Source organism: Petromyzon marinus, chromosome 30 (assembly GCF_048934315.1).
Source record: "Petromyzon marinus isolate PM22_M1 ecotype Great Lakes invasive population chromosome 30, UKy_Petmar_22M1.pri1.0, whole genome shotgun sequence".
Lineage (NCBI taxonomy): Eukaryota > Metazoa > Chordata > Hyperoartia > Petromyzontiformes > Petromyzontidae > Petromyzon > Petromyzon marinus.
This window is the reverse complement of record NC_133696.1, coordinates 6,839,057-6,852,207: the sequence shown is the minus strand read 5'-3', so window position 1 is coordinate 6,852,207 and position 13,151 is coordinate 6,839,057. Positions and strand designations below refer to the sequence as shown.

Below are 13,151 nucleotides of genomic sequence, written 5' to 3'. Positions count from 1 at the left end.
AAAACTGACACCTTTATACAAGAGATCATGTTTGCAATAACCACAACACAAGCAGTCAAAATGCAGACAAAAAGAGACAACTCTGATAATGCACTGTCCTTGAAATTGATTGGTCCACACCCGAGACAGTTGATTGGTCCACAGCCGAGACAGCTGTCTCGGGTGTGGACCAATCAATTTCAAGGACAGTGCATTATCAGAGTTGTCTCTTTTTGTTTGCATTTTGACTGCTTGTGTTGTGGTTATTGCAAACATGATCCCTAGTATAAAGGTGTCAGTTTTTGTGCCAGATAAAGGGTAAAAACCTATTACTATATCTTGCTACTGGCAAAGGAGGTCTCATAGTGTAAATTCTTACCCCGAGCTCTCAATACTCTGATAGTGCGCTGTTTTTGAGTTATACGCCTTTTGGCGGCTTCTGGTCCAACACCAGTGGAGGCTAGGCTCTAAGAAAAGCTGTCTCAGGTGTGGACCAATCAATTTCAAGGACAGTGCATTATCAGAGTTGTCTCTTTTTGTTTGCATTTTCACTGCTTGTGTTGTGGTTATTGCAAATATGATCCCTTGTATAAAGGTGCCAGTTGTTGTGCCAGATAAAAGGGTAAATACCTATTACTACAAGACCATTGCCAAGCAGCTTGGTGAGAAGGTGACAACAGTTGGTGCGATTATTTGCAAATGGAAGAAACACAAAAGAACTGTCAATCTCCCTCGGCCTGGGGCTCCATGCAAGATCTCACCTCGTGGAGTTGCAATGATCATGAGAACGGTGAGGAATCAGCCCAGAACTACACGGGAGGATCTTGTCAATGATTTCAAGGCAGCTGGGACCAGAGTCACCAAGAAAACAATTGGTAACACACTACGCCGTGAAGGACTGAAATCCTGCAGTGCCCGCAAGGTCCCCCTGCTCAAGAAAGCACATATACATGTCCGTCTGAAGTTTGCCAATGAACATCTGAATGATTCAGAGGGGTGAAAGTGGTGTGGTAAGATGAGACCAAAATGGAGCTCTTTGGCATCAACTCAACTCGCCGTGTTTGGAGGAGGAATGCTGCCTATGACCCCAAAAACACCATCCCCACCGTCAAACATGGAGGTGGAAACATTATGCTTTGGGGGTGTTTTTCTGCTAAGGGGACAGGACAACTTCACCGCATCAAAGGGACGATGGACGGGGCCATGTACCGTCAAATCTTGGGTGAGAACCTCCTTCCCTCAGCCAGGGCATTGAAAATGGGTTGTGGATGGGTATTCCAGCATGACAATGACCCAAAACACACGGCCAAGGCAACAAAGGAGTGGCTCAAGAAGAAGCACATTAAGGTTCTGGAGTGGCCTAGCCAGTCTCCAGACCTTAATCCCATAGAAAATATGTAGAGTGAGCTGAAGGTTCGAGTTGCCAAACGTCAGCCTCGAAACCTTAATGACTTGGAGAAGATCTGCAAAGAGGAGTGGGACAAAATCCCTCCTGAGATGTGTGCAAACCTGGTGGCCAACTACAAGAAACGTCTGACCTCTGTGATTGCCAACAAGGGTTTTACCACCAAGTACTAAGTCATGTTTTGCAGAGGGGTCAAATACTTATTTCCCTCATTACAATGCAAATCAATTTATAACATTTTTGACATGCGTTTTTCTGGATTTTTTTGTTGTTATTCTGTCTCTCACTGTTCAAATAAACCTACCATTAAAATTATAGACTGATCATCTCTTTGTCAGTGGGCAAACGTACAAAATCAACTGGGGATCAAATACTTTTTTTCCCTCACTGTAGCTCAATCCAGATAACAATTTTCGGAGATAAGGACAAAAAAAGACGAAAAATATTAAGAATTGGCGAATCACAAGACGCTAGTCTGGATTTTGCGCAGATCACCCCACGGCCATTGCTAGAAATTTGACAACGTTTTGCCGGTTAAGGAATTCGCCACGGTTATTTAAAAAAAAAAACCTTATGGAGGTGTCACTTTGCGGGGAGGATAAGTCGCATGTAAAAGGAGGTCGCCATGTATTATTAACGCTGCGGCTGCATCTCCCGGCATCGAGCTGCAGCGTACGCATCTCTGCACCGCAACACCGCGCGGTTATTGTGGGCGCACGCGGACCCACACGCACAAACGCACAGACAAAGATTCCCTGCATAGCCTTGACAGACTGTCGGGGCAAGTGCTGTTATTAGGACGGGAAGAGTACACGAAGAGGTGGATGGCCAGCACGACGCCTGGCCGCCCGTTGTTTGCCCAGTGCCGATGATTTGCGCATCACACCAGGTACTCATTTAAGGCTGAGTCGACCTCCGGGTCAGATAACCGTTACCGACGTTCATCCGTGAGCAGGAATCGACCCCGGTTCGCCGGGCTCGTAGCGCATCGCGCTGACCGCTGCGTCACTGTTCCTCACCGGCACGCACGAACAAAGTCTAAAGGTCCCGCCCGTATAGCCTTCAGTAGACTGTTGGGGGCAAGTGCTGTGAGCGAGCACATGCACTCACAACACGTGCACACGCAACACACACACACACACGGGTGTGAGTGTAGGGGGCCCATACCCCGGGGTTTGTGAGACGTGCCACCGTCTCCGCAACGCGATCAATAATTCACGCGGAACATCTGCTTAAAAAAAAATATACCGTCGCACTTCTGCCTGCAATTGCCTCCGCGGGGACACGCGCCGGACTCCTGCACTCGATTTCTTTGAATTATTTCATGGATTTTCTTCTTTCATATTTTCGTAGAGCCTCTTCTTGGTTCGTTTACCGTTATCACAGAGGTGAAAAGGTGGAAGCCCCGGCGATTGTTGCTCACGCCACCGCCACACTCACTGACTCGCTGATGCACTCCAGTTACTCCTCACTCTCGTGCGGTAGACGGTCTTCTCCTTATCACTCATCTATCGCTACTACCGTGGTTCCTGCTCCTGCGAACTTTGCTCGTTGATTCCTCCTCCCATGCGGAAGGGCTCGGTCTCTACCAGACACTCACTGTCTATTCGCATCCATACTAAGTTCATCCAACACCAACACTGCATCTCACAACAGCTCACTCACCCACTCATTCATTCACTCACTCATTAACTCGCCCATCTACTCATTCACTCACTCTCTCACTCACTCACTCAATCACCCCACTCGCTCATTCACTCGCTGACCCACACACTCGCTTACCCACTCAACTCACTCAACCACCCACCAACTCACTCCCTCGCCCACTCCACTCGTGTATGAATGTTGAACTTCGTTCGCACCCTACGTAGCCACGCGTCCTAATCGGAGGTGTGGGGGAAAGGACGACCAACTAAACACTCACCCACTCACTCTCCACTCGGTCGCCCACGAACAACACTGCACGAGGTCAGAGTGCTTCACTTTATGAGTCTTCCCTCGCACCGCTGGCATTGGAATTCGCTCCTCCCATCGTCTCTCTTCCCAAGGCGATTTTGGACGAATTTTGACCCCCCCCCCCCTACCTTCGTCACACGGCGTCACAAAAAGTCAGACCCCGCCCCCCCCCCCTCAAATATGACGTCACAAAGCTCTCCTCTCGATTTAAACTATTGTCATTATAGCGCGTATTTAATGTGGCGCTGCACTCTGATGTTGTCAGAGAAAACATCCATTAAAAAGTCTAATTAAGTAGAACGTGTTGCCTATAGTTATTTTGATGTGACGTCACGTTTCTCAAACCCCCCCCCCCCCATCGTCACACATCGTCACAAATGTCTGACCCGTCCCCCCCCCCCCTAGGTGCGTGACGTCATTTATGGACGGGCCCCCAAGCCCTGACGGTAACCAAACTCAATTATCTGATTGCCAAGAGCTGTTCAGCGTTTTCAGCATCTGTGATAGATACACTAACAAAGGAGATCGCACTTTGGCGTACCCTTACACGCTGGCAAGACATCCTGGAACAAGTGTGAGTACCCACACTGTACCCCACCACATGCAGCCTGACGATCAACTAACCGTGGTGAAGCCATTAACTCTCCCGATGGGTGGACCCAAGCGGTAGGGGTGTGTATAGTACACGAGCCATAGGTATACAGTACAGGTTCCCCTCGCTTTACCCGGTAGTCGTAGTAGTAGTAGATGCGCCCCAAAGAAAAGGGCGCGCAAAGCGAAACGGCATGATGAGACAACTGCCTGCCGAGTAGCGTACACAGTACACACACACAGTACACACACACACAGTACACACACACACAGTACACACACACTACACACAGTACACATACACTACACGCAGTACACATACAGTATATACAGTACACATATACTACACGTGGTACACGCACACAGTACACACAGCGCACACAGTGCACACAGTACAAACATACAGTACAGACACAGTACACATAGTACACAATGTTGCCACACGTCTGACTGCATAGCCGCGATATGAGTGAACTTAAACCGCATGGGGTTTGGGTAGAAGTCGGGTTGGAGTAGAAGTTGGGTTGGGGTAGAAGTTGGGTTGGAGTAGAAGTTGGGTTGGGATGGAAGTTGGGTTGGGGTAGAAGTTGGGTTGGGGTAGAAGTTGGGTTAGGGTAGAAGTTGGGTTGGGGTAGAAGTTGGGTTGGGGTAGAAGTTGGGTTGGGATGGAAGTTGGGTTGGGGTAGAAGTTGGGTTGGGGTAGAAGTTGGGTTAGGGTAGAAGTTGGGTTGGGGTAGAAGTTGGGTTGGGGTAGAAGTTGGGTTGGGGTAGAAGTCGGGTTGGAGTAGAAGTTGGGTTGGGGTAGAAGTCGGGTTGGGGTAGAAGTTGGGTTGGGGTAGAAGTTGGGTTGGGGTAGAAGTTGGGTTGGGGTAGAAGTTGGGTTGGGGTAGAAGTTGGGTTGGGGTAGAAGTTGGGTTGGGGTAGAAGTTGGGTTGGAGTAGACGTTGGGTTGGGGTAGAAGTTGGGTTGGGGTAGAAGTTGGGTTGGGGTAGAAGTTGGGTTGGGGTAGAAGTTGGGTTGGGGTAGAAGTCGGGTTGGGGTAGAAGTTGGGTTGGGGTAGAAGTTGGGTTGGGATGGAAGTTGGGTTGGGGTAGAAGTTGGGTTGGGATGGAAGTTGGGTTGTGGTAGAAGTTGGGTTGGGGTAGAAGTTGGGTTGGGGTAGAAGTTGGGTTGGGGTAGAAGTTGGGTTGGGGTAGAAGTTGGGTTGGGGTAGAAGTTGGGTTGGGGTAGAAGTCGGGTTGGGGTAGAAGTTGGGTTGGGGTAGAAGTTGGGTTGGGATGGAAGTTGGGTTGGGGTAGAAGTTGGGTTGGGGTAGAAGTTGGGTTGGGGTAGAAGTTGGGTTGGGGTAGAAGTTGGGTTGGGGTAGAAGCCGGGTTGGAGTAGAAGTTGGGTTGGGGTAGAAGTTGGGTTGGGGTAGAAGTTGGGATGGGGTAGAAGTCGGGTTGGGGTAGAAGTTGGGTTGGGGTAGAAGTTGGGTTGGGGTAGAAGTTGGGTTGGAGTAGAAGTTGGGTTGGAGTAGAAGTTGGGTTGGGGTAGAAGTTGGGTTAGGGTAGAAGTTGGGATGGGGTAGAAGTCGGGTTGGGGTAGAAGTTGGGTTGGGGTAGAAGTTGGGTTGGGGTAGAAGTTGGGTTGGAGTAGAAGTTGGGTTGGAGTAGAAGTTGGGTTGGAGTAGAAGTTGGGTTAGGGTAGAAGTTGGGTTGGGGTAGAAGTTGGGTTGGGGGTAGAAGTTGGGTTGGGATGGAAGTTGGGTTGGGGTAGAAGTTGGGTTGGGGTAGAAGTTGGGTTGGGATGGAAGTTGGGTTGGAGTAGAAGTTGGGTTGGGGTAGAAGTTGGGTTGGGTAGAAGTCGGGTTGGGGTAGAAGTTGGGTTGGGGTAGAAGTTGGGTTGGGATGGAAGTTGGGTTGGGGTAGAAGTTGGGTTGGGGTAGAAGTTGGGTTGGGATGGAAGTTGGGTTGGGGTAGAAGTTGGGTTGGGGTAGAAGTTGGGTTGGGGTAGAAGTTGGGTTGGGGTAGAAGCCGGGTTGGAGTAGAAGTTGGGTTGGGGTAGAAGTTGGGTTGGGGTAGAAGTTGGGATTGGGTAGAAGTTGGGTTGGGGTAGAAGTTGGGTTGGAGTAGAAGTTGGGTTGGGGTAGAAGTTGGGTTGGGGTAGAAGTTGGGTTGGGGTAGAAGTTGGGTTGGGGTAGAAGTTGGGTTGGGATGGAAGTTGGGTTGGGGTAGAAGTTGGGTTGGGGTAGAAGTTGGGTTGGGATGGAAGTTGGGTTGGGGTAGAAGTTGGGTTGGGGTAGAAGTTGGGTTGGAGTAGAAGTTGGGTTGGGGTAGAAGTTGGGTTGGGGTAGAAGTTGGGTTGGAGTAGAAGTTGGGTTGGGGTAGAAGTTGGGTTGGGGTAGAAGTTGGGTTGGGGTAGAAGTTGGGTTGGGTAGAAGTTGGGTTGGGGTAGAAGTCGGGTTGGGGTAGAAGTTGGGTTGGGGTAGAAGTTGGGTTGGGGTAGAAGTTGGGTTGGGGTAGAAGTTGGGTTGGGGTAGAAGTTGGGTTGGGGTAGAAGTTGGGTTGGGGTAGAAGTTGGTTTGGGGTAGAAGTTGGGTTGGGGTAGAAGTTGGGTTGGGGTAGAAGTTGGGTTGGGGTAGAAGTTGGGTTGGGGTAGAAGTTGGGTTGGGGTAGAAGTTGGGTTGGGGTAGAAGTCGGGTTGGGGTAGAAGTTGGGTTGGGGTAGAAGTTGGGTTGGGATGGAAGTTGGGTTGGGATGGAAGTTGGGTTGGGGTAGAAGTTGGGTTGGGGTAGAAGTTGGGTTGGGATGGAAGTTGGGTTGGGGTAGAAGTTGGGTTGGGGTAGAAGTTGGGTTGGGGTAGAAGTTGGGTTGGGGTAGAAGCCGGGTTGGAGTAGAAGTTGGGTTGGGGTAGAAGTTGGGTTGGGTAGAAGTTGGGATTGGGTAGAAGTTGGGTTGGGGTAGAAGTTGGGTTGGAGTAGAAGTTGGGTTGGGGTAGAAGTTGGGTTGGGGTAGAAGTTGGGTTGGGGTAGAAGTTGGGTTGGGGTAGAAGTTGGGTTGGGATGGAAGTTGGGTTGGGGTAGAAGTTGGGTTGGGGTAGAAGTTGGGTTGGGATGGAAGTTGGGTTGGGGTAGAAGTTGGGTTGGGGTAGAAGTTGGGTTGGAGTAGAAGTTGGGTTGGGGTAGAAGTTGGGTTGGGGTAGAAGTTGGGTTGGAGTAGAAGTTGGGTTGGGGTAGAAGTTGGGTTGGGGTAGAAGTTGGGTTGGGGTAGAAGTTGGGTTGGGGTAGAAGTTGGGTTGGGGTAGAAGTCGGGTTGGGGTAGAAGTTGGGTTGGGGTAGAAGTTGGGTTGGGGTAGAAGTTGGGTTGGGGTAGAAGTTGGGTTGGGGTAGAAGTTGGGTTGGGGTAGAAGTTGGGTTGGGGTAGGAAGTTGGTTTGGGGTAGAAGTTGGGTTGGGGTAGAAGTTGGGTTGGGGTAGAAGTTGGGTTGGGGTAGAAGTTGGGTTGGGGTAGAAGTTGGGTTGGGGTAGAAGTTGGGTTGGGGTAGAAGTCGGGTTGGGGTAGAAGTTGGGTTGGGGTAGAAGTTGGGTTGGGGTAGAAGTTGGGTTGGGGTAGAAGTCAGGTTGGGGTAGAAGTTGGGATTGGGTAGAAGTTGGGTTGAGGTAGAAGTCGGGTTGGGATGGAAGTTGGGTTGGGGTAGAAGTTGGGTTGGGGTAGAAGTTGGGTTGGAGTAGAAGTTGGGTTGGAGTAGAAGTTGGGTTGGGATGGAAGTTGGGTTGGGGTAGAAGTTGGGTTGGGGTAGAAGTTGGGTTGGGGTAGAAGTTGGGTTGGGGTAGAAGTTGGGTTGGGGTAGAAGTTGGGTTGGGGTAGAAGTTGGGTTGGGGTAGAAGTTGGGTTGGAGTAGAAGTTGGGTTGGGGTAGAAGTTGGGTTGGGGTAGAAGTTGGGATCGGGTAGAAGTTGGGTTGGGGTAGAAGTTGGGTTGGAGTAGAAGTTGGGTTGGGGTAGAAGTCGGGTTGGGGTAGAAGTTGGGTTGGAGTAGAAGTTGGGTTGGGGTAGAAGTTGGGTTGGGGTAGAAGTTGGGTTGGGGTAGAAGCCGGGTTGGGGTAGAAGTTGGGTTGGGGTAGAAGTTGGGTTGGAGTAGAAGTTGGGTTGGGGTAGAAGTTGGGTTGGGGTAGAAGTTGGGTTGGAGTAGAAGTTGGGTTGGGGTAGAAGTTGGGTTAGGGTAGAAGTTGGGTTGGGGTAGAAGTTGGGTTGGGGTAGAAGTTGGGTTGGGGTAGAAGCCGGGTTGGGGTAGAAGTTGGGTTGGGGTAGAAGTTGGGTTGGAGTAGAAGTTGGGTTGGGGTAGAAGTTGGGTTGGGGTAGAAGTTGGGTTGGAGTAGAAGTTGGGTTGGAGTAGAAGTTGGGTTGGGATGGAAGTTGGGTTGGGGTAGAAGTTGGGTTGGGGTAGAAGTTGGGTTGGAGTAGAAGTTGGGTTGGGGTAGAAGTTGGGTTGGGGTAGAAGTCGGGTTGGGGTAGAAGTTGGGTTGGGGTAGAAGTTGGGTTGGGGTAGAAGTTGGGTTGGGGTAGAAGTTGGGTTGGGGTAGAAGTTGGGTTGGGGTAGAAGTTGGTTTGGGGTAGAAGTTGGGTTGGGGTAGAAGTTGGGTTGGGGTAGAAGTTGGGTTGGGGTAGAAGTTGGTTTGGGGTAGAAGTTGGGTTGGGGTAGAAGTTGGGTTGGGGTAGAAGTTGGGTTGGGGTAGAAGTTGGGATTGGGTAGAAGTTGGGTTGGGGTAGAAGTTGGGTTGAGGTAGAAGTTGGGTTGGGGTAGAAGTTGGGTTGGAGTAGAAGTTGGGTTGGGGTAGAAGTTGGGTTGGGGTAGAAGCCGGGTTGGAGTAGAAGTTGGGTTGGAGTAGAAGTTGGGTTGGGGTAGAAGTTGGGTTGGGGTAGAAGTTGGGTTGGGGTAGAAGTTGGGTTGGGGTAGAAGTTGGGTTGGTGTAGAAGTTGGGTTGGGGTAGAAGTTGGGTTGGGGTAGAAGTCGGGTTGGGGTAGAAGTTGGGTTGGGGTAGAAGTTGGGTTGGGGTAGAAGTTGGGTTGGGGTAGAAGTCGGTTGGGGTAGAAGTTGGGTTGGGGTAGAAGTTGGGTTGGGGTAGAAGTTGGGTTGGGGTAGAAGTCGGGTTGGGGTAGAAGTTGGGTTGGGGTAGAAGTTGGGTTGGGGTAGAAGTTGGGTTGGGGTAGAAGTCAGGTTGGGGTAGAAGTTGGGATTGGGTAGAAGTTGGGTTGGGGTAGAAGTTGGGTTGAGGTAGAAGTTGGGTTGGGGTAGAAGTTGGGTTGGGGTAGAAGCCGGGTTGGAGTAGAAGTTGGGTTGGAGTAGAAGTTGGGTTGGGGTAGAAGTTGGGTTAGGGTAGAAGTTGGGATGGGGTAGAAGTCGGGTTGGGGTAGAAGTTGGGTTGGAGTAGAAGTTGGGTTGGGTTGGGTTGGGGTAGAAGTTGGGTTGGGATGGAAGTTGGGTTGGGGTAGAAGTTGGGTTGGGGTAGAAGTTGGGTTGGAGTAGAAGTTGGGTTGGGGTAGAAGTTGGGTTGGGGTAGAAGCCGGGTTGGGGTAGAAGTTGGGTTGGGGTAGAAGTTGGGTTGGAGTAGAAGTTGGGTTGGGGTAGAAGTTGGGTTGGTGTAGAAGTTGGGTTGGGGTAGAAGTTGGGTTGGGGTAGAAGTCGGGTTGGGGTAGAAGTTGGGTTGGGTAGAAGTTGGGTTGGGGTAGAAGTTGGGTTGGGGTAGAAGTTGGGTTGGGGTAGAAGTTGGGTTGGGGTAGAAGCCGGGTTGGGGTAGAAGTTGGGTTGGGGTAGAAGTTGGGTTGGAGTAGAAGTTGGGTTGGGGTAGAAGTTGGGTTGGGGTAGAAGTTGGGTTGGAGTAGAAGTTGGGTTGGAGTAGAAGTTGGGTTGTGGTAGAAGTTGGGTTGGGGTAGAAGTTGGGTTGGGGTAGAAGTTGGGTTGGGGTAGAAGTTGGGTTGGGTAGAAGTTGGGTTGGGGTAGAAGTCGGGTTGGGGTAGAAGTTGGGTTGGGGTAGAAGTTGGGTTGGGATGGAAGTTGGGTTGGGGTAGAAGTTGGGTTGGGGTAGAAGTTGGGTTGGGATGAAGTTGGGTTGGGGTAGAAGTTGGGTTGGGGTAGAAGTTGGGTTGGAGTAGAAGTTGGGTTGGGGTAGAAGTTGGGTTGGGGGTAGTAAGTTGGGTTGGAGTAGAAGTTGGGTTGGGGTAGAAGTTGGGTTGGGGTAGAAGTCGGGTTGGGGTAGAAGTTGGGTTGGGTAGAAGTTGGGTTGGGGTAGAAGTTGGGACTCTGTGGGGTAGAAGTTGGGTTGGGGTAGAAGTTGGGTTGGGGTAGAAGTTGGGTTGGGGTAGAAGTTGGTTTGGGGTAGAAGTTGGGTTGGGGTAGAAGTTGGGTTGGGGTAGAAGTTGGGTTGGGGTAGAAGTTGGGTTGGGGTAGAAGTTGGGTTGGGGTAGAAGTTGGGTTGGGGTAGAAGTCGGGTTGGGGTAGAAGTTGGGTTGGGGTAGAAGTTGGGTTGGGTAGAAGTTGGGTTGGGGTAGAAGTCAGGTTGGGGTAGAAGTTGGGATTGGGTAGAAGTTGGGTTGGGGTAGAAGTTGGGTTGAGGTAGAAGTTGGGTTGGGGTAGAAGTTGGGTTGGGGTAGAAGTTGGGATTGGGTAGAAGTTGGGTTGGGGTAGAAGTTGGGTTGGGATGGAAGTTGGGTTGGGGTAGAAGTTGGGTTGGGGTAGAAGTTGGGTTGGGATGGAAGTTGGGTTGGGGTAGAAGTTGGGTTGGGGTAGAAGTTGGGTTGGAGTAGAAGTTGGGTTGGGGTAGAAGTTGGGTTGGGGTAGAAGTTGGGTTGGAGTAGAAGTTGGGTTGGGGTAGAAGTTGGGTTGGGGTAGAAGTCGGGTTGGGGTAGAAGTTGGGTTGGGGTAGAAGTTGGGTTGGGGTAGAAGTTGGGTTGGGGTAGAAGTTGGGTTGGGGTAGAAGTTGGGTTGGGGTAGAAGTTGGGTTGGGGTAGAAGTTGGTTTGGGGTAGAAGTTGGGTTGGGGTAGAAGTTGGGTTGGGGTAGAAGTTGGGTTGGGGTAGAAGTTGGGTTGGGGTAGAAGTTGGGTTGGGGTAGAAGTTGGGTTGGGGTAGAAGTCGGGTTGGGGTAGAAGTTGGGTTGGGGTAGAAGTTGGGTTGGGGTAGAAGTTGGGTTGGGGTAGAAGTCAGGTTGGGGTAGAAGTTGGGATTGGGTAGAAGTTGGGTTGGGGTAGAAGTTGGGTTGAGGTAGAAGTTGGGTTGGGGTAGAAGTTGGGTTGGGGTAGAAGTTGGGATTGGGTAGAAGTTGGGTTGGGGTAGAAGTTGGGTTGGGGTAGAAGTTGGGTTGGGGTAGAAGTTGGGTTGGGGTAGAAGTTGGGATTGGGTAGAAGTTGGGTTGGGGTAGAAGTTGGGTTGAGGTAGAAGTTGGGTTGGGGTAGAAGTTGGGTTGGGGTAGAAGTTGGGATTGGGTAGAAGTTGGGTTGGGGTAGAAGTTGGGTTGGGGTAGAAGTTGGGTTGGGGTAGAAGTTGGGTTGGGGTAGAAGTTGGGTTGGGGTAGAAGTTGGGTTGGGGTAGAAGTTGGGTTGGGGTAGAAGTTGGGTTGGGGTAGAAGTTGGGTTTGAGTAGAAGTCGTGTTGGCCGTGAATACTGCGCGGAATCGCACAAACCGAAACCTGCGTAGAGCGAGGGAAACCGGTCACTGCATTCAGAAACTCGCTCCATGAAACCCCACTGCCACGCCGGGAAATCATTTAGAAAGCGGAGACTCCTGGGGATTGCACGTACGGTACGCTCATTGTCAGACCGCTGTGGCAGCATCCAACGTTAAACCAACGTCAGATTTGTATTACTGCAACTTTAAATCCACTCCCCCTCCCATACCCGTCCACCCCCCTCCCCCACCAACTTCATCCTCCCCTTGCGCTCCTACCAGTAAAGGATTATTAAAAGTGACAACGTTTACATGCGCGGCCGTCAAAACATTTGAATTGTCACGGCACGTCCAATTATTCTTTTTTTTTCGGTACAAGGGTTCTGAATGCGAACGATAAAAAAGGTTAAACTAAAGTCTACGTGACTTTACCGAAACAACCAAGAAGAAGAGAGAAAAAAAAGCTATTAAAATATTTAAAAAAACATTTATTTGATGTCAGTGTTTGCCTGGAAATCGTAGATTTTATTGTCAATGCTTTTTTTTGTTTGGGACGGACACACGTCCTGAAACGTTTGGTGGCGAAGCATTAGACATGAAACATCACATTATTCCGTGAATAGAGCTTAATGAAGATGACCTCCCACGACCCCCCCCCCCCGAGCCGTTCCTCCCACCCCCCGCCCATTCATTTCAGGCAGAACAAACCGCTTTCACGGCTTCCTTTTTTAGTTGCTTGCGAATTTGACAATGAACACCGTCGCTTCGTACGCGTGACTGCCGTTAAGCCTCCTCATCTTCCCTCCTCTTTCTCCTCCTCCTCCACCCCAACCACCTCTTTCATCCTCCTCCTCGCGGGAAGCGACGAAGCCGCGTTCCGTGAGTATAGCAGCATCGACAACAACAACATCGACATCAACAATAACAGCATCAGCATCGCGCTTGCTCTAAGCGAGTAGCAAAACTGTTACGGTCGGCATAGTTCACGATGCGGGGTGGGTGACCAGCACCACGCGGGGCCGCCGTTGTCTCCCTAGCGGCGTTATTTTTACACCGCACTAGGCAGAGTTAACCCATACATGTGTGTGTGCACACACGTGTGTGTGCACACACACACACGTATGTACTTAATGAAAACCGTGAGTGCATGCATTTCTACGGGGGTGGGGCGGGAATAGGCGAGCGCGGGGATAGGGGGATAGGGGGGGGTAAGAGCATAGGTGGATGGGGGGGGGGGCTCTCACATGTTGTGCAGCGAGCACCACCCGCAGTGGGGGTCTCCGGACCCCAGGCACTGTCCGCAGTCTGCATAGCGGTGGCAAGTCTCCACGGGCACGCGCATCACCTGCACGCACGCGCACACGCACGCACGGTCGCGTAAGCCATGAAAGTTTAATCCCAGCGTATCGCAACTCACAGCCCTTCTTCATTTATTAATTAGCACCACGGTTTACTTAGTTTAAATAAATATGTATTTGTTTCACTTAGCATTGTAAGGTTTTCAGTTTGTTTAACCAGGCGAGATGGACCAGCGATAGTGGACGAGCGTTCGTTTTGACCCACGAATGAGAAGGTTAAGA

The 13,151-nt window shown here is 50.9% G+C and overlaps 1 protein-coding gene across 1 annotated transcript in view; it reads right to left on the bottom strand.

The window, feature by feature from the left end:
• LOC116947521 (plexin-A2-like) overlaps positions 1 to 13,151 on the bottom strand; it is a 300,758-nt gene that overhangs the window by 134,624 nt on the left and 152,983 nt on the right. Inside the window, 1 exon segment of the mRNA XM_032963364.2 lies at positions 12,816 to 12,916. Within this exon segment, the coding sequence (XP_032819255.2) occupies positions 12,816 to 12,916 (101 nt within the window).